Source organism: Hippoglossus hippoglossus, chromosome 17 (genome assembly GCF_009819705.1).
Source record: "Hippoglossus hippoglossus isolate fHipHip1 chromosome 17, fHipHip1.pri, whole genome shotgun sequence".
Classification (NCBI taxonomy): domain Eukaryota; kingdom Metazoa; phylum Chordata; class Actinopteri; order Pleuronectiformes; family Pleuronectidae; genus Hippoglossus; species Hippoglossus hippoglossus.
In genome coordinates, this window is record NC_047167.1 from 6714381 (window position 1) to 6737407 (window position 23027).

Genomic DNA, 23027 nt, shown 5'->3' on the forward strand with positions numbered 1-23027 from the left:
TTAAATTGCCCTAAGGATGAAAATGAGTTGAGCTTTAGATTGTTCTGTAAGTTTTCCATTGGTAACATGTACATGTTATGTGACTTTATTGTGCTATATAAAGGACGTTTTTCGCTTCGTCCTTTTTGGTTGCTCCCAGCACCTGTACCGTAGCACAGGGAATAGAGGAGCCTCACATTTGAAGCAGCGGCTCATTTGTTTGACCACCATGATTCTGACCATAGGTTCATGGTTCATACACATGACTGCTCACTGTGTCACAGTCTGCAGCCTGTGGAGGGGAGCGCAGGAAAGAAGACAGAGACAGTTACAGTGGGTAACTTAAACCGGCAGTGAATGTCCTGTCGTGTGCGTCAATTAAGAAAGTAAGAGCATCTTTATTAGTTCAAGTTGGGTTTGTATCCTTTGTGGGATTTTTGACTCCACCCCCTCAGCCGCCGGGAAGATCACGTCGGCTGATCAGATCGAATTTACTGACCTAGCAGTTCGTTTACTGTTTACTTTAGTTGTTATATTCTGCAATGAATTCATATTTCTGAGAAGGTAAACAAATGCTCCATTATATATGGAATCAAATCAGAGTATTTACACTGGGGTGTTACTTTGGGAGTATTTATATGGCATGTTGTGGTGACTGATATTCAGTAGTATTGTTATCTGGTCACATTTCATGCTTTATGTACTCGGTACAGATAATATAAATTATACAGTGTATGGAGCCAGAGTAGAGACTGGTGACTTGTCTGTATTTTCAGCTCTTGAAGCAAAATACTTTTCAGTAATTAATCTCCATGTGTGAGTTTACCGATTTGTCTACACTTTTACCTATATACACTACCGTTCAAAAGTTTGGGGTCACCCAGACAATTTCGTGTTTTCCATGAAAACCCACACTTTTATTTATCAAATGAGTTGCAAAATGAATAGAAAATATAGTCAAGACATTGACAAGGTTAGAAATAATGATTTTTATTTGAAATATTAATTTTGTTCTTCAAACTTTGCTTTCGTCAAAGAATGCTCCATTTGCAGCAATTGCAGCATTGCAGACCTTTGGCATTCTAGCTGTTGATTTGTTGAGGTAATCTGTAGAAATTTCACCCCACGCTTCCTGAAGCCCCTCCCACAAGTTGGATTGGCTTGATGGGCACTTCTTGCATACCATACGGTCAAGCTGCTCCCACAACAGCTCAATGGGGTTGAGATCTGGTGACTGCGCTGGCCACTCCATTACAGACAGCATACCAGCTGCCTGCTTCTTCCCTAAATAGTTCTTGCATAATTTGGAGGTGTGCTTTGGGTCATTGTCCTGTTGTAGGAGGAAATTGGCTCCAATCAAGCGCTGTCCACAGGGTATGGCATGGCGTTGCAAAATGGAGTGGTAGCCTTCCTTATTTAAAATCCCTTTTACCTTGTACAAATCTCCCACTTTACCAGCACCAAAGCAGCCCCAGACCATCACATTACCTCCACCATGCTTGACAGATGGCGTCAGGCACTCTTCCAGCATCTTTTCACCTGTTCTGCGTCTCACAAATGTTCTTCTGTGTGATCCAAACACCTCAAACTTTGATTCGTCTGTCCATAACACTTTTTTCCAATCTTCCTCTGTCCAATGTCTGTGTTCTTTTGCCCATATCAATCTTTTCTTTTTATTGGCCAGTCTCAGATATGGCTTTTTCTTTGCCACTCTGCCTCGAAGGCCAGCATCCCGGAGTCGCCTCTTCACTGTAGACGTTGACACTGGCGTTTTGCGGGTACCATTTGAAGAAGTTGCCAGTTGAGGACCTGTGAGGCGTCTATTTCTCAAACTAGAGACTCTAATATACTTGTCTTCTTGCTGAGTTGTGCACCGGGGCCTCCCACTTCTCTTTCTACTCTGGTTAGAGCCCGTTTGTGCTGTTCTCTGAAGGGAGTAGTACACACCGTTGTAGGAAATTTTCAGTTTCTTCGCAATTTCTCGCATGGAATAGCCTTCATTTCTAAGAACAAGAACAGACTGGCGAGTTTCACATGAAAGTTCTCTTTTTCTGGCCATTTTGAGAGTATAATCGAACCCACAAATGTGATGCTCCAGATACTCAACTAGCTCAAAGGAAGGCCAGTTTTATAGCTTCTCTCACCAGTAAAACAGTTTTCAGCTGTGCTAACATAATTGCACAAGGGTTTTCAAGGGTTTTCTAATCATCCATTAGTCTTCTAAGGCGATTAGCAAACACAATGTAGCATTAGAACACTGGAGTGATAGTTGCTGGAAATGGGCCTCTATACACCTATGTAGATATTTCATTAAAAACCAGACGTTTCCACCTAGAATAGTCATTTACCACATTAACAATGTATAGAGTGTATTTCTGATTAATTAAATGGTATCTTCATTGAAAAAAACAGTGCTTTTCTTTGAAAAATAAGGAAATTTCTAAGTGACCCCAAACTTTTGAATGGTAGTGTACATACACTTTCAAATCTGAATACATATGTGATGATATTTTCTTTACACATTTTCAAATCTGTTTACACACACACACACATTCTAAATACGGATTTGCAGATGCAATGCAGTTGTACACGTTCACAAATCTCATTACACATTTGGAGATTCTTTTAAACATTCACAAATCTGATAGAACACAGATGGATTGAGACTCATATTTGTCAATAGTTTTGCTACAATAATGGCCCCATGATAGTGCAACATTGCAGCAGGACTGTATAATAATGCTGATGATGAAACAGTGTATGTATGTACATTTGTTATAACAGTAGTGTCATTATTGGACAAGTTTACGAGTTGAAGCCAGTCATGCACTAAAATTTAATTGCAAGAGAATTGTACTGTATTGTGTGTGCGTGCTCCAGTTGCTGCCAGTATGGGGGAGTAATGGGGAGCCCCTCTCAGCCCTGTGTAAAGGTGCAGGTATTTGAGGAAAGAGTTCAAGTTTAACCAGAGAGTCCAGACTTCAGACTGAGGTGAAGTGTTGAGGTGTTTACATCTGTACTTGGTGTAGGAGTGCATGCATAGTTTGTACCTGTAGTCTCATTTATATGGTTGGTTACAGTATGTGGTGTTATGATTATAATAACACTGAATGTGTAACCTGATTGTTCATGGTGGATCTGGCATATGTTTGTTTCCTGCAGACCATATACACACTCATGCATCCATCCTATATTTACCATTAAACCAATCCTGTTCAGCCTCCTCTGTGTCTGATCAACACTGCCTGGCCACCATCACCTTAACTGAACCATCCAGCCTCACCTACAGCTGCCAACTGGTAAGTCATCTTTAATGACACGTAGCCTCATACATAGTCTACTACAGTATTACTGATTGCTAAAAGAAAGAAAGAAAGATCTAGACTAGAGCATTCAAAATCCGGTGTGTTTGTGGATACTTTTGTAACTTGCTTCATTGTAATATAGTTTAAAGTAGGGCTGAGTGATATGGCCAAAAATATCCAGATAAAAATGTTCACATCAGTCGATATTGGTAATTATCATGATAAGTGTCACATTACCAATATTCCTTTTAAGTTTAAAGACCGTTCTTTGCTCCTAAATGAAGGCTGTGTTTTTAAACTCTTCTTTAAAACATTTCAGTATTCAAAGATTAAAGTTCTTACATAATGTAAAGCATAGCAATAGGACTATATATAAATGCTGATGATGAAACAGTCTATTTATGTATGTTTGTTATCATAACAATAGTGTCATTATGGGTCAAGGATAAGAGTTGAAGCCAGTCATGCACTCAAATTTAATTGTAAGAGAATTGTACTGTATTGTGTGTGCATGCTCCAGTTGCTGCCAGTATGAATGGGGAGCCCCTCTCAGCCCTGTGTACCCCGGCTCTGGTGGTGGATGTGGACAAAGTGAAGAGAAATGCCCAGAGGATGATTGAACGTTGTCAGAAGCTGGGGGTCCAGCTTCGGCCTCACATGAAGACACACAAGACCCTGTACGAATACACACTCTCACACTCATACAATACTTCATATAGCTCAGTCGTATTGAGTCTTGAGTGTGTGTGTTTCTGTTCATGTCTAGTGAGTGTGCCGACATAATGACGGGCGGATCACGGAGGTGCATCGTGGTATCCACACTTGCAGAGGCCTGTTTCTATGCCGACCATGGATATGATGACATCCTATATGCTTACTCTGTTCCCTTTGATAAGGTTCTCTCAACTCACCTAATATGACAAATATCATGTAGCACATACTTTACATGTTGAATATAGAGATTGCATTTGGACACTGCAGACATTACTCATCATAGCAGGAGCACAGGTGTATGAGGTCTTTACCCCTATTTTTATTCAAGAGCATGGTCTTTCAGTGTGAGAGCCGGACTTCAGCTCCTCTCCTTGCGCTCCGGTTTTATTCTGTGTGTGTGTGTTAAACGTCTTCTCTAGGATTTCTCTTCTGCTCTCTGATTTTTTTGTGCAACATGTCTCTCAAAATTTCCCAACCTGTAGAATGCCAGGTGTAGTTTTCAAAAGTGAAATCGTCCTTCCCTCGTTGTGGTTGGGTTGGCTTTATGCCTTTGAGAGTCCCTGTATGAGCGGTTACTTTAACTGGGTTCATGCACTTGCACACTCCACAGCTTTATTATTACATTGGCTTCCCATTGGTGCACTTGAAAAAAGAACGATGACACCTTCATGGAGCAGGAGTCCAGTAGGTCCCTGGTCATCATGGGGCCGCAAAAAAATCAAGGATCTTAATCTATTTTTTTTACATCATAGAAACACTGTTGCTAGCAACTTTAAAAACAAAATACACGCCGCCCTGTTTTTTATTTTACTCTTACTTTTATAGGAACAGGACCAAAAGCAAAAGTAACCAAATGTCAGGATGCACAAAATGGCAGACGTGAACCCAGAAGCACGACACTTGAGCAGTTATGGGAGTAGACAAGAGTTCTGGTTAATTGGACGAGCAGAGGTCAAAAACCAGGCAGACAGTCAGTGATATCAAACAAATCCGATAGGGAGCAGGCAAAAGGGAATCCAGGGTCCGAAAGGCAGGTCAGAGCAGAGATCAGGCAGAAGAGTTAAACACGGGATAACGCTGGAAAGCTAGGAGAAAACACACTAGACGATCTGGCAGAGAACAGAGGAAATGAGCCGGTATATATACACTGGGTGACTAATGACAGGCAGGTGAGTCTGGGGGTGGGGCAGGTACTGGGATCCGTGGGAACGAGGTGATGCAGAGCAGGGGGGAGTGGCTGAATTCTGAAATGACACGAGAATTAGTACATGAAAAAATAAGATAACAGACAGTGAAAATGTTACGAGCTGACTGAAGTTGTGACACCAAAACAAGGGCGGGGCAATTTCATACACCGTCACTACACCTGGGATTCTATTGGTTGGGGAATTCGACAGACTTTTTACCCCCAATAAATTCAAGAGCAGAAGTTTCAAGTGCACACTGAAGCAGCATGAGCACGAGGAGAAGAGCTGAGGCTGGAGCGCAGGAAATCTGTTCAAGCTCCAAAATATCTGAGTGCAAGCAGACTTTTAGTTTAAACATGAGCAAAGCAGATCTAAGCACAAGCAGAGTATATTTGAGTGAAAACATGACAAAATCTGAATGTGAAATCAAGGAATCCTGCTTTCACACTGAGAGACCACGCTCTTGAATAAAGATGGTAAAGAACCCATAACGGGGGAACTAATTAAATTAACTAAGCAACTATCAAAACTGCTGTTTTTCTGCAAATCAACCAATCAATTATGTATATGGTTATCAACATGCAGGTCAGAGCAATCAACATTTGTTTGACAGAGTTTCTTATTGTTATACTTGTTTATTGTAATGTCAAATTACTTGTAATCGTAGTGGTGTGTGTGTGTGTGTGTGTGTGTGTGTGTGTGTGTGTGTGTGTGTGTGTGTGCACATGCACGTGCACGTGCACGTGCACGCGTGCGTAGGTAGAGCGTTGTGCAGCCCTGTCAGAGAGGCTGGATCTCTTCCAGGTTTTGCTGGATCACCCCGACGCTCTAGAAAAGCTCAGAAAGAGACCGCTGAAAGACGGCCGGCAGTGGCACGTCTGGCTGAAGCTGGACTGTGGCAATGGGAGAGGTAGGGGAACCACATCTCAGCCGGTCATCATTGACTGAGCGCCTGCTGATTGTACTTTTGCTCTTTTGTCGTAGCTGGTGCACTGCACTCAGATCCCGCTGCGTTCAGTTTGGCTCAGGCCATCGCTGAGACTGAGGGCGTGCAGCTAACAGGAGTGTACGCTCACTGTGGGAACACCTACAACTGCAGGGGAGAGGAGCAAGTACAGGCTGTTGCCCGGGAAACCACCAGTTTGACTCTACAGTTCGTGGAAAAGTAAGAATCCTGTAAACTGGTGCTGATGTGTACCACTGTTTTTGAGGCAGTGGAATAATTTGTCCCTGTACAGCTTGTTTGCGCGTCATCTACACCATGTTTTTAACCTAAATTAAATTTTTAGAAACAAGATATTATTTTTATTTATCTATAGAGACATTTTTTGGCAGCATAGTTTGTAATGTCTCTGTGTGTTTTAGTTCCCTCTCAGTGATACAAATATTAGAACCCTTCAATAAAACTACAAACAAGACCAATGTGGCACTCATAACAGTCTTCAAACACCCCGGTTGTAATTTATCTCTGTTCACCTGGCTTGGCTGTGGTTTTAATAAAATTGAACATTTCAAGGATTATTCTCTACTAGGCTACTTCACTTTATTTTCAATTATGTGTCAGTGAGAAATCTGGAGCGACACTCAGAACCTTGAATAAAACTTGGAATACGCACAGAATTTCAGCTTTGTGCATCTTGTCACGCACTGAACAGGGGTGTGAGGAGCGATTAGATGCTCCCGAGAGCACTCGTCAAACGGTTGGATTATTTTTCCACGATTTTTAGACATAACTAATTTTCTGATTATTCCGACACCACATGAACGCACAATCAATGTTGTGTTTACAGCTTGTTGGGTCTAAATTGCATTACCCTGCTGATAGTTATTGGCCTCAGCACTTATTTAAGTAAATTCGTCTTTTGATTCATGCCTTATTGAATGCTGTATTGATGCGATCATTAATGAGCTTGTTTCTGACAGACTGAAGGCCGTCGGCATCGACTGTAAATCCAGCATTGGCTCCACCCCCTCTTGCAGTCTCCCAATCAAAGACATGGCGCTGCTCAGTGAGGTGCATCCTGGAAACTACGTCTTCTTTGGTGTGTGGACGGATTTAGACGTTGTTGTATTAATGTACCAGTTCATTTTATGTAGGTTTCAAATTGAAATTACCATAATGACCAAAAATAAGCTGCTTACAAACATGCAGTGAACCATTAATAATCTCCTGAAATCATCCAGAGGGTCTGTATGTGAGAACGCTAATGTCAGAGTCAGTTGCTCCGGACATTCTCTGGGGGTTTTCCTGCCAGTCCCCTAGTAAAAACTCTGCCCCCTGAATGATATGCCCAGGTGCAACCCCTCCACTGAACGCCCTGAAGATTTTCCTGTTTTGGAGAACGTGTCTAACTTGGAGAATCTCCTGCTGCATTCTGCATATGTGAAGGGCAAACTCCAGAAAATGTCCAGGCAAAGAATTTCCAGAGCTCACATCTGAAAATGGTTAGTGTCACTAAACAGCAGTTGTCGTTTTTGCTGTTTTTCAGATGTGCAGCAGTCTGTGGTTGGCTCGTGCAGTCTGGAGGACGTGGCTGTGAGGGTTTTGACGAGAGTCATTGGACACTGTCCTCACAGGAACCAGCTCCTGGTCGACTGTGGATGGTCTGGACTCAGGTACCTTCGTTAGTATTGTTTACCCTGTTTGAATTTGGAGATTGAACAGATAAACCGTTAAAGCATTTAGAGTTGACAAAATAATTTGTGTAGATCAATAGTATCTAAAGCAAGTGAAGCTAATACAGTCAACTCGAGCTACACTGGTCTAATCATGTGGCATGTCTCACCCCACACAATCCTCTAACATACACACCCTCCCAATTTCATGGGGTTTTTTTAAGCTGCAAAGATTTCCCATCTCTGCCTATGCTTGTCAATGCCTCTGCTGCCCTGTGCCAGTATTACTGTCTGTGGATTCATCCCCTCCACCACCCGAGCATCCACCTGTAGGTTTTGAGAGGGGGGTTAAACATTTTTGCACACCTGTCATTATCTATGTAATCATATCTGGGGAAGTGATGAATTCAGAGCCTCGATGCCAAAACTCTAAACATTTCAGTGTTAGCTCTGTATTGGTTGAACATGTCACGGTCCTGACATAACCTTTCACCTGCTGTTTCCCACCACGCTCAGTCTGGATGGAGCTGGAAATCTTCCCACTGGATATGCTGTGATTGAAGGACATCCAAACCTCAAGTAATAATATCACTCTTACCTTTAATCTTAGCACTAAGCTAAAGTGTGACTGAAGTTCTTACAAGGCACTTTTGTCCCTCCAGGTTGTTGTCTATGACCCAGGAGCATGGTAGAGTGGAGCCCATCTCAGGAGAGCTGGACTACAGCAAATACCCCCTCGGCTCTCTGCTCACGCTGTTCCCCTACCATGTTAGTACTGTTTAATGTGGAGCTAACTTTACTGCTTGGTCAGTTTTATTTGGTCCCTTATCTCTTGTCTGACCATCTCTTTTCATTTCTTTAGTCTTGTGCAACGGCTATGATGCACCCTGTGTACCACGTGCACTCTGAGGGCCGTCTGCTGGGGACATGGACACCTACCCGTGGCTGGTGAACGACTTCTTGGATCAACTTGTAATGCCTGTGTTTGAATTCACAACCAGTATGACTGTAGAATATTCACCCCCTCTTTCTCTGCCCCTCTGGGGGTAATCGAGACATATGAGTAGTAGAATGTAATTCCTATTCCCCAGAAGTCTCTGAAGTGATGTGGGAAAAGAAATGTAGAAAAAATACACATAAACTTAAAATGTCTGAATAAATCAAGGCTTTAGGACGATGTTGTCTCCTCATCATTCCATCAGTATCACTTTGCAGTGTTCTTGAAGTGTGTCGGTTTGTGGATTTAAACAAAACATTGTGTTGTGGCAAGGACAGAGTATAATGCTTCGGCCAATGAGCTGCATGTTCCCACTTAATGTTGATTAAAAATAGTTAATGATCATGCTTATCATGATTATGTCTATTTCTTACATATTACTGATAACACCCTTAGTCATTCCACATAACTTTAATAGAAACCCTTTTTTCAGAAACAAGCAATTTTTATTTTAATATTAATTTCTATTATTATTGCGGTTATTACCAATTTATAATAATACCATAATAATCATAATAACATAATCGTTATAACATCAACAAAAACAATAATAATTATTATTGTTTCCATATCAGTACTTCTACTATATTATTATTATCGTCATTATTAGATTATAATAACTTAATATGATATTACTCATAGCATTATTGTTATTCTTCTTAATAAGAAGAATAAAAACTAGTAGATTTTTTTTTTCAAAGTATAAACAATAAACGTTAATCATCAACAACAATAGTAATTATTATTATTTCTATCATAATTATAGTATATTATTATTAACATTATAATCAATCATTAATAACTACGTACTGTTTCGATTTTTTCATGAATTAATGAAAGTTCATCATCATCAAGAATTATTTCCATATTACTATTACTGTTTTATTATTATTATTATTATTATTATTATAAGTAGCAGTAGTAGTAGAAATAATGTTTTTATTCGTGTTTATATTGTTTTTGATAATAAAACTGGATTCATTCTAAATTCGTTTGAAAGAAATCTCAGCAGTGAATAGGCTGGGCTGGCTCGTCTGCCGAAGAGCATTCTGGGAACTGCTGTTTTCACCGAAGCGGCCGCTCTGATTGGCCGCCGGGTGACCTTTCACTGGTCACGTGGTTTAAAACCATAAGGAGGATGGCGCGGGAAGTTGTCACGTCGTCCTCCCGTGTCTCTGTCAGGCTGTGAAGCTTCTGTTGACGTTCCTCCTGATTGTTACTGACATCATCCAGTAAGTTTGATTACGCTTCTACATGTTCTGTAGTTTACAGTCGCTGTGTTGTTGTTGACTGCTCACACAGCGTCTCTCCTCTGAACACACTGTGTAGCGATGTGAGGCCGCTTTCACAAACTCTCCTAGTAAACCCGACTGAGTCACTGGTTTCATTACAGGGGATTCAGACTAGTTTACTCGAGTCTGAGTTGAATTAAGTATAAGTGGAGGTAAAAAGCCCTCATCAATCGAACACAGATAACATGTCATCATGGCAACCAGGGGGAAAGTCTGGAGCCTCCTTGTGAGATTTCGTTTTTGCACAATATACCTTATGACATGTTGCAGTAATATTCCTACTGTTTTACACAAAATACACAAGTGTAGGCAAAAGACAGGCAAATAGAAAATGCCCTCTGTAAAAGTGTTTAAGGTGCTACGGGTGGACTATTTTGACTTTATTGAAAATAAAAACATACTAACTACTTTACAGTATTTACACTTGCAGGAAATAAAGACTTAAAAGAGAGAAACACTGCATTTATGTGAGGTAATGGGTCAATCAGAAAGGGTTGTAGCATATTATGTCTCTGACTGCAAACATCACACCATAGATGTGTCTCAAATCAGGGGCTGCATCCTTTGGAGGACGAGGTTTACACGGCTCACAAAGACCCCCTCCTTCATGGGCCACATAGACCGAACCAAAATGAGATGGTCTGGTCTACAGAGGATTTCCGTGGTCAGCTCGTCCTGCCCTTATTGCTGTTATCTTGTGTTGGACATGCCGAGAAAGTTTTAATGCTCCTTAGGTTTTTAACATGTATACCGTAAGCTGTTCAACTGAGTTGACGCCTGATACTCAAGCGTTGGATGTCTCGTTGCTTACCAGCACCATTACCTCTTTGGAAAACAGTTCTTCACTGAAGTGCAATGAATCCCTGGATAAGTTAGGGTGGGAAGGATCCACCATTTGGAGCCATTGTTTCGCTGTGATGCATTTGTCAACCACATTTGAATGAGTCTTAGAAATAGGACAGTCTAGTTGCAAATGTCGGTCTGCAAATGCAGGCTCTGAAGGACGCAGCCTCTGAATTAGGATACTGCTTATATCTGACTCCTCCTTCAGTCTGAACGCTGAGGAGAAACTGAAGGTTACTGCCAGAAGGCAGGTTTTCTTCACAGAGAATGTTGCTATTGTAACTGACTCAGAGTTTGCATCAACTCTGAGTCAACTAACTGAGTTTTCACAAAACTTGCTTTCTGAAACAGGCTTCAGATAACATAAAACCTTATAAGTTCTGGAGTTTGTGTTTGTTGTGTTCATAACACTGTGTATGTTGTGTGTCTCTACAGTCATGAGCGTGTTGGAGGTGAAGTTCATCGGGGATGGGGACGTTCTGGAGCACATTGTGGACAAACAGGAGGGTATGGACAGCAGAGTCACTTCAGTGTGTTAGTTCTTGATACGTTCAATGACTCCTCAGTCTCACTGACCTCCTCCCTGTGTGTGTGTTGTAACTGTCAGGTGTTCAGAGTAATGGCGGCTCTGTACAGAAGATGGTAACGTTTAAGAGCCCAGCAGGACGGCGGACCAGAGTGGAAGAAGAGGATGATGAGGATGAAAATGAAGTCTTTGACGAGCAGAATTATATTCATGCTTTAGGGGCAGACAATACAGAAGGTGAGTGAGACACTTGTATTCTATGAAAATCCACTGTGAGTGGTCAACCTTGCTGATAGGCAGCCCTTTTCAATTTGGAATATACAAATATATATGTTAGATGGATCACTTATTTTCCTATAGTTTATATTTAAACTTTTTGGACTGAGCCACATAATGCAAAATTAGAACATCAATACCTCCTGCGAGGCCCAACAGCCCCCTTTTATAAAACCACATTTAAATTCACTAGCTCTTGATTTTTATCTGTATCTGCACCAAAGTGCGCACACTCAGACATATCAGTCCCTTAAACATGCCTGATTTTGGTTTTCATCAAGATCCGTTAATTGCTCTCTGAGAAATAAACCAAAGTGTTACAGAATGCCCTGCAATATCCTAGATCTGCCCCCTGATTGGGATTCACACCATAATTTATGATGTCATTGAACATCATAAATTGTTGAAAATGTATGTCATGGAAATTGGTTAAGTAGTTTTAGCGTAATTTCCTGTCAGTATATAAGGTACAGCCATAGACTGTATATACCTAACACAGTAACACAGTCCTTGCAGTAAAGCCTGGCTTCATCAAGGTTGTAATTTTTATTGTAATAATGCTTTTGAAACCGCTGTAGAGATTGACAATGGTGTTGTATTGTTTTATACTGAGGTAAATGGACTGAAATTATATAGAGCTTTTCCAGTCTTATCGACCACTCAAAGCACTCTGCAGTACAAGTCACATTCACCCAATCACACACATTCTCACAGCGCTTGGATATGCAGCGTTTCCTAAATCACACCCTATTAACACATCAGAATGCAGGAGGGGGAGCTGGGGATCGAACCACAGACCCTCTGGTTAGTGGACATCCCTACCTCCCATTTACATCAGCGCAGGAAGGTGGAGGAAGTACTCAAAAGTAAAATAAAGTACCTCCTTTTAAATGTACTTGCATTATTAAAAGTAAAACTACTTCTTCACCAGTGATGCTGCTGCTAAAGCATCACTGGGGTCTAATGTTACCTGCCTGCTCTGATTGGATCACTGGACCCTCTTGTTATTGATTACTTTTAAAGATATAAAAAAAAAAATGTAGTGGATTAGGTAATACAGATAATTGTTGATATATGTAGTGGGGTAAAAGTGAAAAGTAAAATATAAATCTTCTTAAGTAAAGTACAGATGGATGAAAAATATACTCAAGCACAGTAACAAAATAAATGTACCTTTTTTCCCATCCCAACACTGCATGAGAGGGTAGAATATTATTAGAATTATATTATACACATGGTCAACTGCTGTACTTCTTCCTCCTGGTACAGCCTACATTAGCATGAGTGCTGCAGATGATGATATAAAAGTAGTGATTGTAAGTGATGCTGTTTTTTTCTTGGTTAACAGAGGACGATGAGGGAATGTCCAGAGTGGCTGGATCCTCCATTTTCACCTTTCAGAAAGTCAAACGAGGACACAGCATGGCTCAGACTGGTGAGAACCTCCACTACTCTCACACTTATTATATTGTGTAGCATCAACTAGATTCATCAGATGGTTATTAACCTGTTTTTACAGGTTTTACAAACGTTTTTGTGTTTTTAATCATAGCAAGTGAGTTGGCGCGGACTCCCGGAAAAAGTGTGACCTTCACCAAGACCCCAAACGTTGAACCCTCCACTCCCACGAGAACAGGACGTAGTGAGTCCAGTTACCTATCTCTTTGTGCACATCCTGTCTTTTGTCCATTTACACACAATCAAATCAAAATTCTTCCTCTCTCTCCCTTGCTGTGTAGACCACCGAGGTGAAAGCAGGACACCACAGAGGGTGAGACTCGAAGGCTCATATCTTTTTCTTGTCATTTTTCTCTCAGCTGTAGCTCTGCTGCCTTGTTGAAGATCTTTTTTTTTCAGTGTGACCTTTGTTTCATGTATGACAGAACAAGAAGGTCCAGTTTGTCTCCACAACACCGCACAGGCTCAGGAAGAGAATCACAAGTAAGTTTATGTTAGAATGAAAGTAGCTGCTCTAACACACTGCAGCACTTGACATCTACATTGCTTATCTACTGCGTCTTGCACATGTCTGTTGTTCACACAGGCAGCGTGTCTGGTATGAATGTTATTTCTTCAAATAAAAGCAGCCTATTTACTCAACTGAATGCCAGGACTGTGCATCTTCTGGTCCTACAAATATTCCATAACAAAAACGTTTTAAACAAATGAATGGATTCAATCAACAGAAATGCTAGAGTGCTTTAGTTTGAAACGGGTAGGGGAAGTGTGGAAAACATTTATTGACCTAACCCTATTATGACATTTCTGACGAATAAACATTGAAAGTGTGGTAAGAGATCATTTTAACTGTCTGTGTTGCTGTGAACTGTGAAAAATAGGAGAAACCCTGACTCTCTAGAAGAGGCTGATACACGCAGCTCATACAGGTAGTGTTGCAGCTCTAACCCGATATCATGGACACCGAAATGAAAAGCCAGACTTTCCACGATGCAGACGCACCTCACACATCCAGTGTGGCGTTACTGATACACTAAGTAATGTATGTTCACTGAGACTTTAGCTGTTATCCAAGTATGTTTTTATTTTTTCTGATAATTTTAGATCCAAGCCTTCGCTCTGAAAGCGACAGTGAGCTGTCGCCCTCAGACTCTGGGGAGGACGATGAAGATGAAATGGAAGAAGAGCAGAAAGTGAAGAAAGAGGATAAGGAAAATGTGAAGACTCCACGAACACCAAGTAAAGGTTTATCTGCAGCTCTCTACAAGACTCCTGCCAAGAGGAGCAAGAACACGCCTGAGCCCGTCAACCAGCCCAGTATGGTTGAGGAGTATTTTGAGGCCCATGGTAGTTCAAAAGTCTTGACATCAGACCGCACCCTCGAGCGTTTACACACCCCTAAACTGGACAGGGTCAGTGCACGACAGCCTCTAGCCTACATGTTAGTAAAGCTGCTGCTTTCCCAAATCTGTGAGCTAGAATTTGTGATTATTTTGTTTTAATAGGAGATGTTGGTGCAGCTTTTAGAGGGAAAGCCATCGTGCTACGTAAAAGAGATTCAGCAGCTCCACAGCAAACATGAAAAGCACTTCAGCAAATGGATGTTACAGTTACAGTAAGTGTGATATTCTTTATTGAATACATTTTCTTAGCTTAGTGGATTTTGCTTGTGAGAACTGGTAGAAGACTAAATGTGTGTGTGTGTGTGTGTGTGTGTGTGTGTGTGTGTGTGTGTGTGTGTGTGTGTGTGTGTGTGTGTGTGTGTGTGTGTGTGTGTGTGTGTGTGTGTGTGTGTGTGTGTGTGTGTGTGTGTGTGTGTGTGTGTGTAGGTTGGGCTTCAGTGTGCTCGTCTATGGTTTGGGGAGTAAAAAAGCTCTGCTGGAGGACTTCCGTGTGTCTCACTTGGCTCAAGAGATCCACCTTGTGGTTAATGGATTCTTCCCTTCCATTACTCTTAAATCGGTCAGTATCATAGTAAATGTCTGAATCATAAATTAAAGTCTTAAACTGGAGAAAGAGTGAAACAAAAGTCAAATTGTTGAAATTTCGAAGAAGAAACACAAACAATATTGATCATGTTGGATTATGTAGTTTTCTTTATCAATGCTTTCATTGCAGATCTTAAATGCTCTGACATGTGAGATTCTGGAGCACCAGGGAAGTTTCCGAACACCTTCAGACCAGATCCAGTTTATCACACAGACCCTTAAAGACAGTGAGTGTGATTCTGACTCTGTTTAGACCTGGTATTAACGACCGTCCTGAGGGATCCCATCACAAGGGTTCAGCGCTGAGTACAAGTCTGAATGCACCAAGTGTGTCCTAGGATCCGATCACTCAGACCACATTCAGAGGTGGTCTGGTATGTACGTGGCCACATTCTTTTAGCTGTGTGAACGTTAATGTGCCTCTGACCCACTGCAGTTTCATAATGTGCTGAACGTGTTTTTATTCTTCGCAGTGCACATACATTGGTTTGTTTGTGGCCACCACCAAAACAACACTGATAAATGGGTACAATATTTATATATAGCAGAACTGCACACAGGTCATTGATTTCATTCAGGCCCTCCTGACTCCTCTCTCTCTCTACTGCCATCTCTCTCACTTGCTGGCACCGACACAGACACACACACACACACACTGTGACAAAGAAGATGTGTCTTAATTAAGGAACTGCATCCTTCAGAGGCTGCATTTGAAGGTCGATTGCGTCACAGCAGCGTGGCGCAATTAGGCTGTGTAATTTCGAAGGCACCTCCAAATGCATTCTTCCATCCCTGAGAAACAAAGGCTCCAATAGGTGGATCCTTCTTGGGCGAACGTGTCCCAGTATTCATTGTGCTTCAGTGACAAACCCTTTTTTGAAGACGTCATGGTGCGGGCAAGTGACGGGATGTCCCGAAAAAGCCTATTGTACACAAGTTAAAAACCAAGAGACATAAAACTCATCGTGTCCGCATCCCCTGAAGGAGGCCGCCCCTGAATTGGGACACAGCTACACAAACACATCTGTAAACTCACTTCACATCATTTGATCTTCACGAATACAAATGGCATCTATGATTATTTGCATATAGAGATAGGAAGTGATATCAAATCCAAGTTGTCAGAGGAGACACATTTAGGACACATTTTAATACCAGGTGTGAACAGACGAACTTAACCCTAACCACTTATGATCGGATCTTTCAGGACATGTTAATACCAGGTGTGAAAAGGGTCTCTGTCATATAGCCTGTGTCGCTTGGAATTGTGTACCTTACAATGAAGCATGTCTTCACAGGCCCGGATCTTCATGTGTACCTGCTAATCCATAATATCGATGGACCGATGATGCGTGGAGAAAAGATCCAGAGTGCACTGGGGCAGCTGGCATCCCTCCCCAACCTGCACCTAGTGGCTTCTTTAGACCACATCAACGCTCCATTGGGTGAGTGTTTGTTAGTGTGTGTATACTGCAGGGTTAATTATGTTGTGATGGACGCTTGCAGCTGAATCTGTCCTGTCTTTCCAGTGTGGGACCAGTTTAAGCAGAGTCAGTTTAACTGGCTGTGGTGGGAGTGTGTGACGTTCCAGCACTACACAGAGGAGACGTCGTATGAAAACTCTCTCCTGGTGCAACAGACCGGCGCTCTTGCGCTGTCCTCCCTCACACACGTGCTCCGTAGCTTGACATCAAATGCCAGGTACCACATACCTGATGATATGACGAGCTGTTAAATGGCTAATGCATTGTTTTTAGAGTTCCCATGGATACGTGTCTTTTCTTTTTGCAGAGGAATTTTCAAACTGCTGGTGAAATTTCAGCTGGAAAGCAAAGACAATCCTTCATATACAGGTACACACACGTTCAATTCTTCAAAATGTTGAACAGATTTTTTTCCTAAAATGTATCTATAGCTGTTTTCAGACATGAACCCTGGAGAATGTCTGCACACTTGGGTCTTGAGTTTTTAATAGGAGGAGGAACTCTGGAGAATGACCAGAGGCTCTCACTTGGACATTTATGTTCTCACATACAGCCCCCTCTGGATAATTTCAGGAGTTTATCTGGAGTTCAGTTCATGTCTGAAAGCATCTTATATTGATTTTAGTGTTTTCCTGTCGCTATGTGCAGGATTGTCATTCCAAGACTTCTACCAGCGTTGTCGAGAGGCGTTCTTGGTCAACTCCGATCTCACTCTGAGGACCCAGCTGACAGAGTTCAGAGACCACAAACTGATCCGCACACGCAAGGTGGAGCTCTGTTTAGTTTTCAACTTGGTGTTATAACCCTATTCAGACTCTAGTGTCCCTCACTAACATATATTTCCTTGATTTTCAAGGGTGCAGATGGAGTGGAGTACCTGATGGTTGCAGTGGATGCAAACACGTTGATGGACTTCCTGGAGAATGAGGAGGGCGACTGAAAAGAAGAAGCTTGAGACTCCTGTTAAATTGAGTTCATGAACTGGCTCTCCCAGCAGAGACACTTTGACTGGATCAGTCACTGATACAAAGGCTTAGTTACATCTAATACGAGACACGCACCCAGCTTACAGGCTCTGCACAGTTGAAGTCAAATTACTGATGAACTAAATGTCCCTTTGTAGCATTGTGATATTCACTGTGTGTGAATGTGTACATGTTTTCTGCCAACATCTGTGTAATTAAAATAAAACACTGAAAGTTAATGTATTGCAATTTATTCTCTCTCATTACAGAAATAGATTTACCTTTAGCAAAACATACATTCTTTTGTTCTTACAAGGCAGGTAGGCATGCTACTCCAAAAAAAACAAAAAAAAGCGGAGGAAATTATACAGTTCTCTTCCTCATGCGACGTGCAATGAAGACATGCTTATTAGAATCAGAAAGCATGTGTGAGGGGGGTTAGGAACATAGACCTTATATGGATGAGATGTCTGCAGCCAGCCACCAGGGGGCGATCAAGATACTTTGGCTTCACTTTTAGGAAGCTGACATGTGATCCATATTTATATACAGTCTATGATTCGGACCATGTTGTTTCAGTGTTGGATGTCAGTAGTTATCTGTGACTGCAATGAATCTTTGAGTGTTTCTGGGTCCAGTGTGTACGTCTGGAGTCTGTTCTGCGTTGCTGTGTGCACAAAGCGAAGCTCCTCTTCTTCCAAATCGTTCAGCAGCAGCAGAACTGCATCAAGGGTGTGTGTCTGAAAATATTATCAGAGCGATCAGTGAATGGCTGACATGTATAGAACATTTAACATACTTTGAGTTTTGTTAAGAGATGAGAGGTTACCTTTTTCATAGATAATTTGGTTTCTTTGGTTGATGGAGAGGACAGAGAGGAGAACTTGTCAATGGAAAGGGGCTTCATCCCCAACCCTTCTCTGATTTTACTAAAAAAAAAGAAAGGAATATGTTATCTCAACATGTCAACATTAATCCGGCAGCTTTTTCAGCCAAGGCTCTTACAATTACCACTGCTAAGGAGGTAATGTTTTCACCACTGTCTGTTTGTTTGTAAGCAGGGTAACACAAACTTCTGAGCAGATTTCTGTTCAACTTGGTGAACGTATGTCTTATGGGTGAGGTAAGAAGCTATTCAATTTTAGTGCAGATCCGGGGCTTTTTTTCTTTCTTTAACATGGTGTGACTTTCACAGTTTTAACAGAATATTCATCGATACTGATGAAAGAAATCAGGCACCTTGAGGGTTCTGATATCTGTGAGTGTGTTTAATTTAGTGCAGCTTGATTGAATGAAAGGAGACAGTTGGGCCTTGGCAGAGGTATGAGCTCTACTGAGTGCTATTCTAGAGCATTTGTGTATATTGGTAATGTTTACTTGGTCTCCTCCATGTTGTAGTTGAGCGGGTCATTCTCTGTCTCTGCTTCTGGAAGTCCATTTGTAGAAAGCTGGTTTAGGGCGCTGTCTGGCGGCATGGTGACCACATCCCCCTCCATCATAGCGAGTGCAATCTCATCCTCTGTCACTACTTTATACACAATACATCATACACATCACAGGTATGAGCTGTACAAAAGATGCAGAACAGCTACGTAAAGTGCCATTGTTTGTCAACTGCTGGTTTCAAGGTCAAGAATGAACTTAAAACTTCACCTTTTAAGCCAATATGATAATTTTTTTAAATGACAACTGACTTTATCTTTACTGAAGATCATGTGATCTGATCAGAATCGGAGGTAAGATTGCTTCGCCAACATACAGGTGTGCCTTAATACAATAATTTCTAACCTCATCACGGATATGTGTTTTATCCAAATCACCTGGAATACACCACAGTCATCTGCACACTCACCCTGGTTGTCCAGCCTCTGGAGACGAGGCAGGCAGCGCAGCACAGTAAGCCGATACTGTCTGGACTCAGTTCCACAGCAGGGGTTCTCGGCAAACCAGAGCACCCGGAGACGTGTCAACGGGCGCAGGTGAGAGAGCTCGGAGAGAGAGGGAATCATGTTCCTCCTCAGATAGAGCTCACACAGAGACAGACAGTCCGCCAGAGGAGCGAGAGACGAGATGCAGTTGACACTGCAGAGAGAGGAAGAAGAACACAGCCAGGATTCATTGTTCATGTGGAATAATTCAGTGTAATAGTAACGTCAGTGTCAACGGTAACATGTGTCTGACCCACCTCAGTGTCAGCACCTTAATGTTGGGCATTTGAGAGAAGATTGAAATCTGGGAGGACAGAGTATAAAGGAACATTCATATTATGAACAATAGAGAACAACGGTGCATGGTACCACTCTCGATTCTGTAGATGTTTCATGCTGAGCTCATTTGAACTACTTTATATACTGTTGTGTAGTTCAATCTACAGCAATCCAATTTCAACACTTAAACGACCAGTTCATCCTCCAGTTTAATCACAAACATTCAGAATTAACACATCTGGAGACACATGGTTACACTGACATCTGAAAACTATAGCTGTCAGACTAATGTAGTGGAGTAGAAAGTATAAATGCCATTACTAATGAAAAGTACAAGCACCTCTAATATGTACTTAAGTACAGTATATGAGTAAATGTACTTAGTTACTGTCCACCACTGCATCTGAATAAATAAGATCTCGATCCGCTGTTTTAGTACTCACATCAGTAAGGTTGCATCCCCTGCAAAAAACAAAAAGTAACGTTACCATAACTATAATATAAACAAATGAAAGCTGGAGCTGTCATGAAGTCAATTATACCAGAGGTGTGCTACTCCGATGTAAACACGTACCAGCAGTTTAGTTTCTTCACGCTGTCCAGGTCGGAGGCCTTCGCCTTAGCGAGCACCAGTTTCCGTGTTAGCTTCATATCCGCTTACTGAGTCCACAATAAATTACAGATCTAATGTTTTATATCTTCACGAACAACAAAAGCCGCATTATGACGAGCGGGCAAACATTTCAACTGAGCAGTGAGGATGTTGTCGTCCAGCACATGAATGCGCATGCGCGGATCGACTGAAGCGTCCCTAGTTACGAGTTCATTCATTTATTTTTTATAATTTTCCAAAGACTTATTATTCATAATTGCACAAACTGAAAAGCAAAGCACGAATAATTCAGCTGTTTATTTTGAGTGAAGTTTTATCTTAATGTCTTAAATTTAGTGTAGCGTTATCAAAAAAACTCCATGTCCCACAATGCAGCGGAATGGAAAATGGTAAATCGCGCCTGCGCACTAAGCTCTCTCTCTTTGGACCCACGTCTCCACTGAAAAGATGGTGAGCGAAGAATGTCCGCGGTGTAATCCGCGTCAATCTAATGGTTTCTGTGCCATAAATGACACAATGAAACGTTCTGTGCAATTGTCATGTTCCCTCGTTTACACCCGATTGTTTATTGTGTACGATTAGTGATTGTGTTACCAGGAAAAACGATGTTTTCATTTCCCATTGAGACAGAAATGGCCGCCACCATGGCTACTCTCACCAGGTGTCAGTGCCGGGCGGGCTGTTGGCTGTACGGTGGCTAGTGTTAGCCCACACAGGAGCCGCCGTTTAAAAGTGAAGCGGAATATTCTTCTCTAACTGGAGCCCGTCGTCTCCTGACTCGGTTCAGGGTTGTTGATCTGGTTGAAGTTAGCTTTGAGGCTAACATGCTAACGAAAGCTTGTGTAACATAGCTGGTTGCACTTCTGCTGAAGGAGCTGGTTCAGAATGTGTTCAATAATACAATAAGTGACACCACGTGGTGTTGTCCCCGACTCGTTCAGCTGTCATTATGTAATCCTTACGATACTGTTTGAGTTTATAAAGAACTTAATTCTGGACACTTACACTTTTTATAGTCCTGTAAGAAACTGTTCTGATGGGAAATTAAATGACGTTGGATGTATTACTATGTGCACCTTCTATAATGTTGCTTATTGTGTCACTGGCACTGTCTTCTTGTCCACAGGCCAAGCGCACCAAGAAGGTGGGGATCGTTGGTAAATACGGCACGCGTTACGGCGCGTCGCTGAGGAAGATGGTGAAGAAAATTGAAATCTCCCAGCACGCAAAATACACCTGCTCTTTCTGCGGCAAAGTAAGGCTGACTTAAGAGTGTGCTGTACTAGTTGATGTTTTGGAGAATGTGGTGTTAGCGACGCCCTCATTGACTGGCAAATGGACTGAATGTACACATTGCTTTTCTAGTATTATGCACCATTCAAAAACGCATTCACACTGATTCATGCAGCACTTCTACACACAGCGAGTCCATTTTCACGACGTTCATACACTCAACTGTCGGTGTCTTAGTAAAAGTATCTTGTCCAAGGACACTTGAGAATGCAGACTGGAGGAGCTGGGGATCGGACCATTAGATGGCACTGATCTTGATGTTTGAAGTTGACACCAATCTAAAAGTTTGTATTTTGAATCAGGACAATAAGATGTGTTTGTGTCATTAATCTGTTTTACTTATATTCACAGACCAAGATGAAGAGGAGGGCTGTTGGTATCTGGCACTGTGGGTCCTGCAGGAAGACAGTGGCTGGAGGCGCCTGGACGTACAAGTAGGTTTCTTTCTAATTCAGTAGGTGTATGTCAAAGTGTGGAGAGAACTTAATTATACAGCGTAAAGTTTAATTTAAATTATAAATTTTATTTTAAAGCCATGTCCTTGCTAGACTCTAATATGGAAAATGTAGATCTAAAACAATTCAAATCCCATTAAATGGAGTGAAACACAGTATATTTAACACGTTCGAATGAAGCATCCCTTTGATTGCATTCATTTAGTTGTCATTGTAAGGAACTGCTGTTTGGAGACTTTCCTCAATGCAGGATAAAAATGTTTGTCGTGTTGAGAGCAAGAGGACTTTAGTTTAATCCTGTGTGTCCATATTATAAACTTTGCATACCCTTGAGATTCAGTAGGACCAGGATGTAGAATGTGACATTTGTCATTTTCAAATTAAGAAAAAGGGAAAACATCCACACACCAGATTTCCCAAATAAAATTCAGGGTAGCCAGTTATTAAGAATCGTCAGTTTAAAGTTGGGTATGACAGGATATGTATTATAAAGCCTGTGGGTGTGGGGTTGGTCTATTCATTAAAATGAACCTTTTGTAAGTAATCTTTTTTTTTTTTTAATTTTTCAGCACAACTTCCGCTGTCACAGTCAAGTCCGCCATCAGGAGACTGAAGGAGTTGAAGGACCAGTAAACCTGTGAATCAATCACTGGTGGATATGGGACTTAGTTTTCTATAAATTAACCGGCTGGACATGACCAACGTCTCAAAATAAAGCGGTCTGGAGTGGAATCCCTTGTTTGTGTCTTCGTTCATTCACTTTATAACGTTGCACTCTAATTACAACTTATAAGGGGAACATCACAGATGAAAGGTTTTTTTTCCTGTC

The 23027-nt window shown here is 41.6% G+C and overlaps 4 protein-coding genes across 8 annotated transcripts; 3 read left to right on the top strand and 1 right to left on the bottom strand.

Annotated features, from left to right (window-relative positions):
* Positions 1-212: 212 nt before the first annotated feature.
* Positions 213-8978, top strand: zgc:162816 (uncharacterized protein LOC571260 homolog). Of its 5 annotated transcripts, XM_034614881.1 has the most exons (12): positions 232-365; positions 2951-2955; positions 3232-3278; positions 3805-3961; positions 4051-4180; positions 5945-6095; positions 6170-6350; positions 7109-7227; positions 7675-7801; positions 8318-8380; positions 8464-8569; positions 8664-8978. In XM_034614881.1, exons 4-12 carry the CDS (start codon positions 3816-3818, stop codon positions 8751-8753), a joined length of 1113 nt encoding a protein of 370 aa, XP_034470772.1. In that variant the 5' UTR covers positions 232-365; positions 2951-2955; positions 3232-3278; positions 3805-3815; the 3' UTR covers positions 8754-8978. The 5 variants fall into 5 exon arrangements, with proteins under 5 accessions (XP_034470771.1, XP_034470772.1, XP_034470776.1 ...); XM_034614885.1 differs by lacking the exon at positions 2951-2955 and having other exon boundaries at positions 3257-3278; XM_034614882.1 differs by lacking the exon at positions 2951-2955 and having other exon boundaries at positions 233-316; positions 3199-3278.
* An 862-nt stretch (positions 8979-9840) lies between these two features.
* Positions 9841-17869, top strand: orc2 (origin recognition complex, subunit 2). Its single transcript, XM_034614879.1, has 16 exons — positions 9841-10030; positions 11369-11440; positions 11541-11696; positions 13084-13170; positions 13288-13377; positions 13475-13506; positions 13619-13676; positions 14298-14605; positions 14699-14808; positions 15023-15155; positions 15312-15408; positions 16480-16626; positions 16711-16882; positions 16973-17034; positions 17314-17432; positions 17522-17869. The coding sequence occupies exons 2-16, from the start codon at positions 11371-11373 to the stop codon at positions 17603-17605; spliced, it is 1725 nt and encodes a 574-aa protein (XP_034470770.1). The 5' UTR covers positions 9841-10030; positions 11369-11370; the 3' UTR covers positions 17606-17869.
* cfap410 (cilia and flagella associated protein 410) lies at positions 17866-20653 on the bottom strand. Its single transcript, XM_034614886.1, has 7 exons — positions 20412-20653; positions 20281-20299; positions 19816-19862; positions 19483-19712; positions 19008-19158; positions 18460-18559; positions 17866-18370 (listed from the first exon to the last, which is right to left on the bottom strand). Exons 1-7 carry the CDS (start codon positions 20486-20488, stop codon positions 18206-18208), a joined length of 789 nt encoding a protein of 262 aa, XP_034470777.1. The 5' UTR covers positions 20489-20653; the 3' UTR covers positions 17866-18205.
* Positions 20654-20759: 106 nt separating this feature from the next.
* On the top strand, positions 20760-22935 carry rpl37a (ribosomal protein L37a). Its single transcript, XM_034614887.1, has 4 exons — positions 20760-20900; positions 21577-21705; positions 22095-22177; positions 22768-22935. Exons 1-4 carry the CDS (start codon positions 20898-20900, stop codon positions 22829-22831), a joined length of 279 nt encoding a protein of 92 aa, XP_034470778.1. The 5' UTR covers positions 20760-20897; the 3' UTR covers positions 22832-22935.
* Positions 22936-23027: the final 92 nt, after the last annotated feature.

Coding starts and splice junctions, on each gene's coding strand:
- zgc:162816 (XM_034614880.1), top strand. CDS start 3,816: ATGAATGGGGAGCCCCTCTCAGCCCTGTGTACCCCGGCTCTGGTGGTG. Junction 4,181..5,944: donor ACTCTGTTCCCTTTGATAAG/GTTCTCTCAACT, acceptor ACGCGTGCGTAG/GTAGAGCGTTGTGCAGCCCT. Junction 7,228..7,674: donor TGGAAACTACGTCTTCTTTG/GTGTGTGGACGG, acceptor GCTGTTTTTCAG/ATGTGCAGCAGTCTGTGGTT.
- orc2 (XM_034614879.1), top strand. CDS start 11,371: ATGAGCGTGTTGGAGGTGAAGTTCATCGGGGATGGGGACGTTCTGGAG. Junction 13,507..13,618: donor AAAGCAGGACACCACAGAGG/GTGAGACTCGAA, acceptor CATGTATGACAG/AACAAGAAGGTCCAGTTTGT. Junction 15,409..16,479: donor CACACAGACCCTTAAAGACA/GTGAGTGTGATT, acceptor ATGTCTTCACAG/GCCCGGATCTTCATGTGTAC.
- cfap410 (XM_034614886.1), bottom strand. CDS start 20,488: ATGAAGCTAACACGGAAACTGGTGCTCGCTAAGGCGAAGGCCTCCGAC. Junction 19,713..19,815: donor ATTAAGGTGCTGACACTGAG/GTGGGTCAGACA, acceptor CTCTCTCTGCAG/TGTCAACTGCATCTCGTCTC. Junction 19,159..19,482: donor CCAGAGGCTGGACAACCAGG/GTGAGTGTGCAG, acceptor TTGTGTATAAAG/TAGTGACAGAGGATGAGATT.
- rpl37a (XM_034614887.1), top strand. Junction 21,706..22,094: donor CCTGCTCTTTCTGCGGCAAA/GTAAGGCTGACT, acceptor TTATATTCACAG/ACCAAGATGAAGAGGAGGGC. Junction 22,178..22,767: donor GGAGGCGCCTGGACGTACAA/GTAGGTTTCTTT, acceptor TTAATTTTTCAG/CACAACTTCCGCTGTCACAG.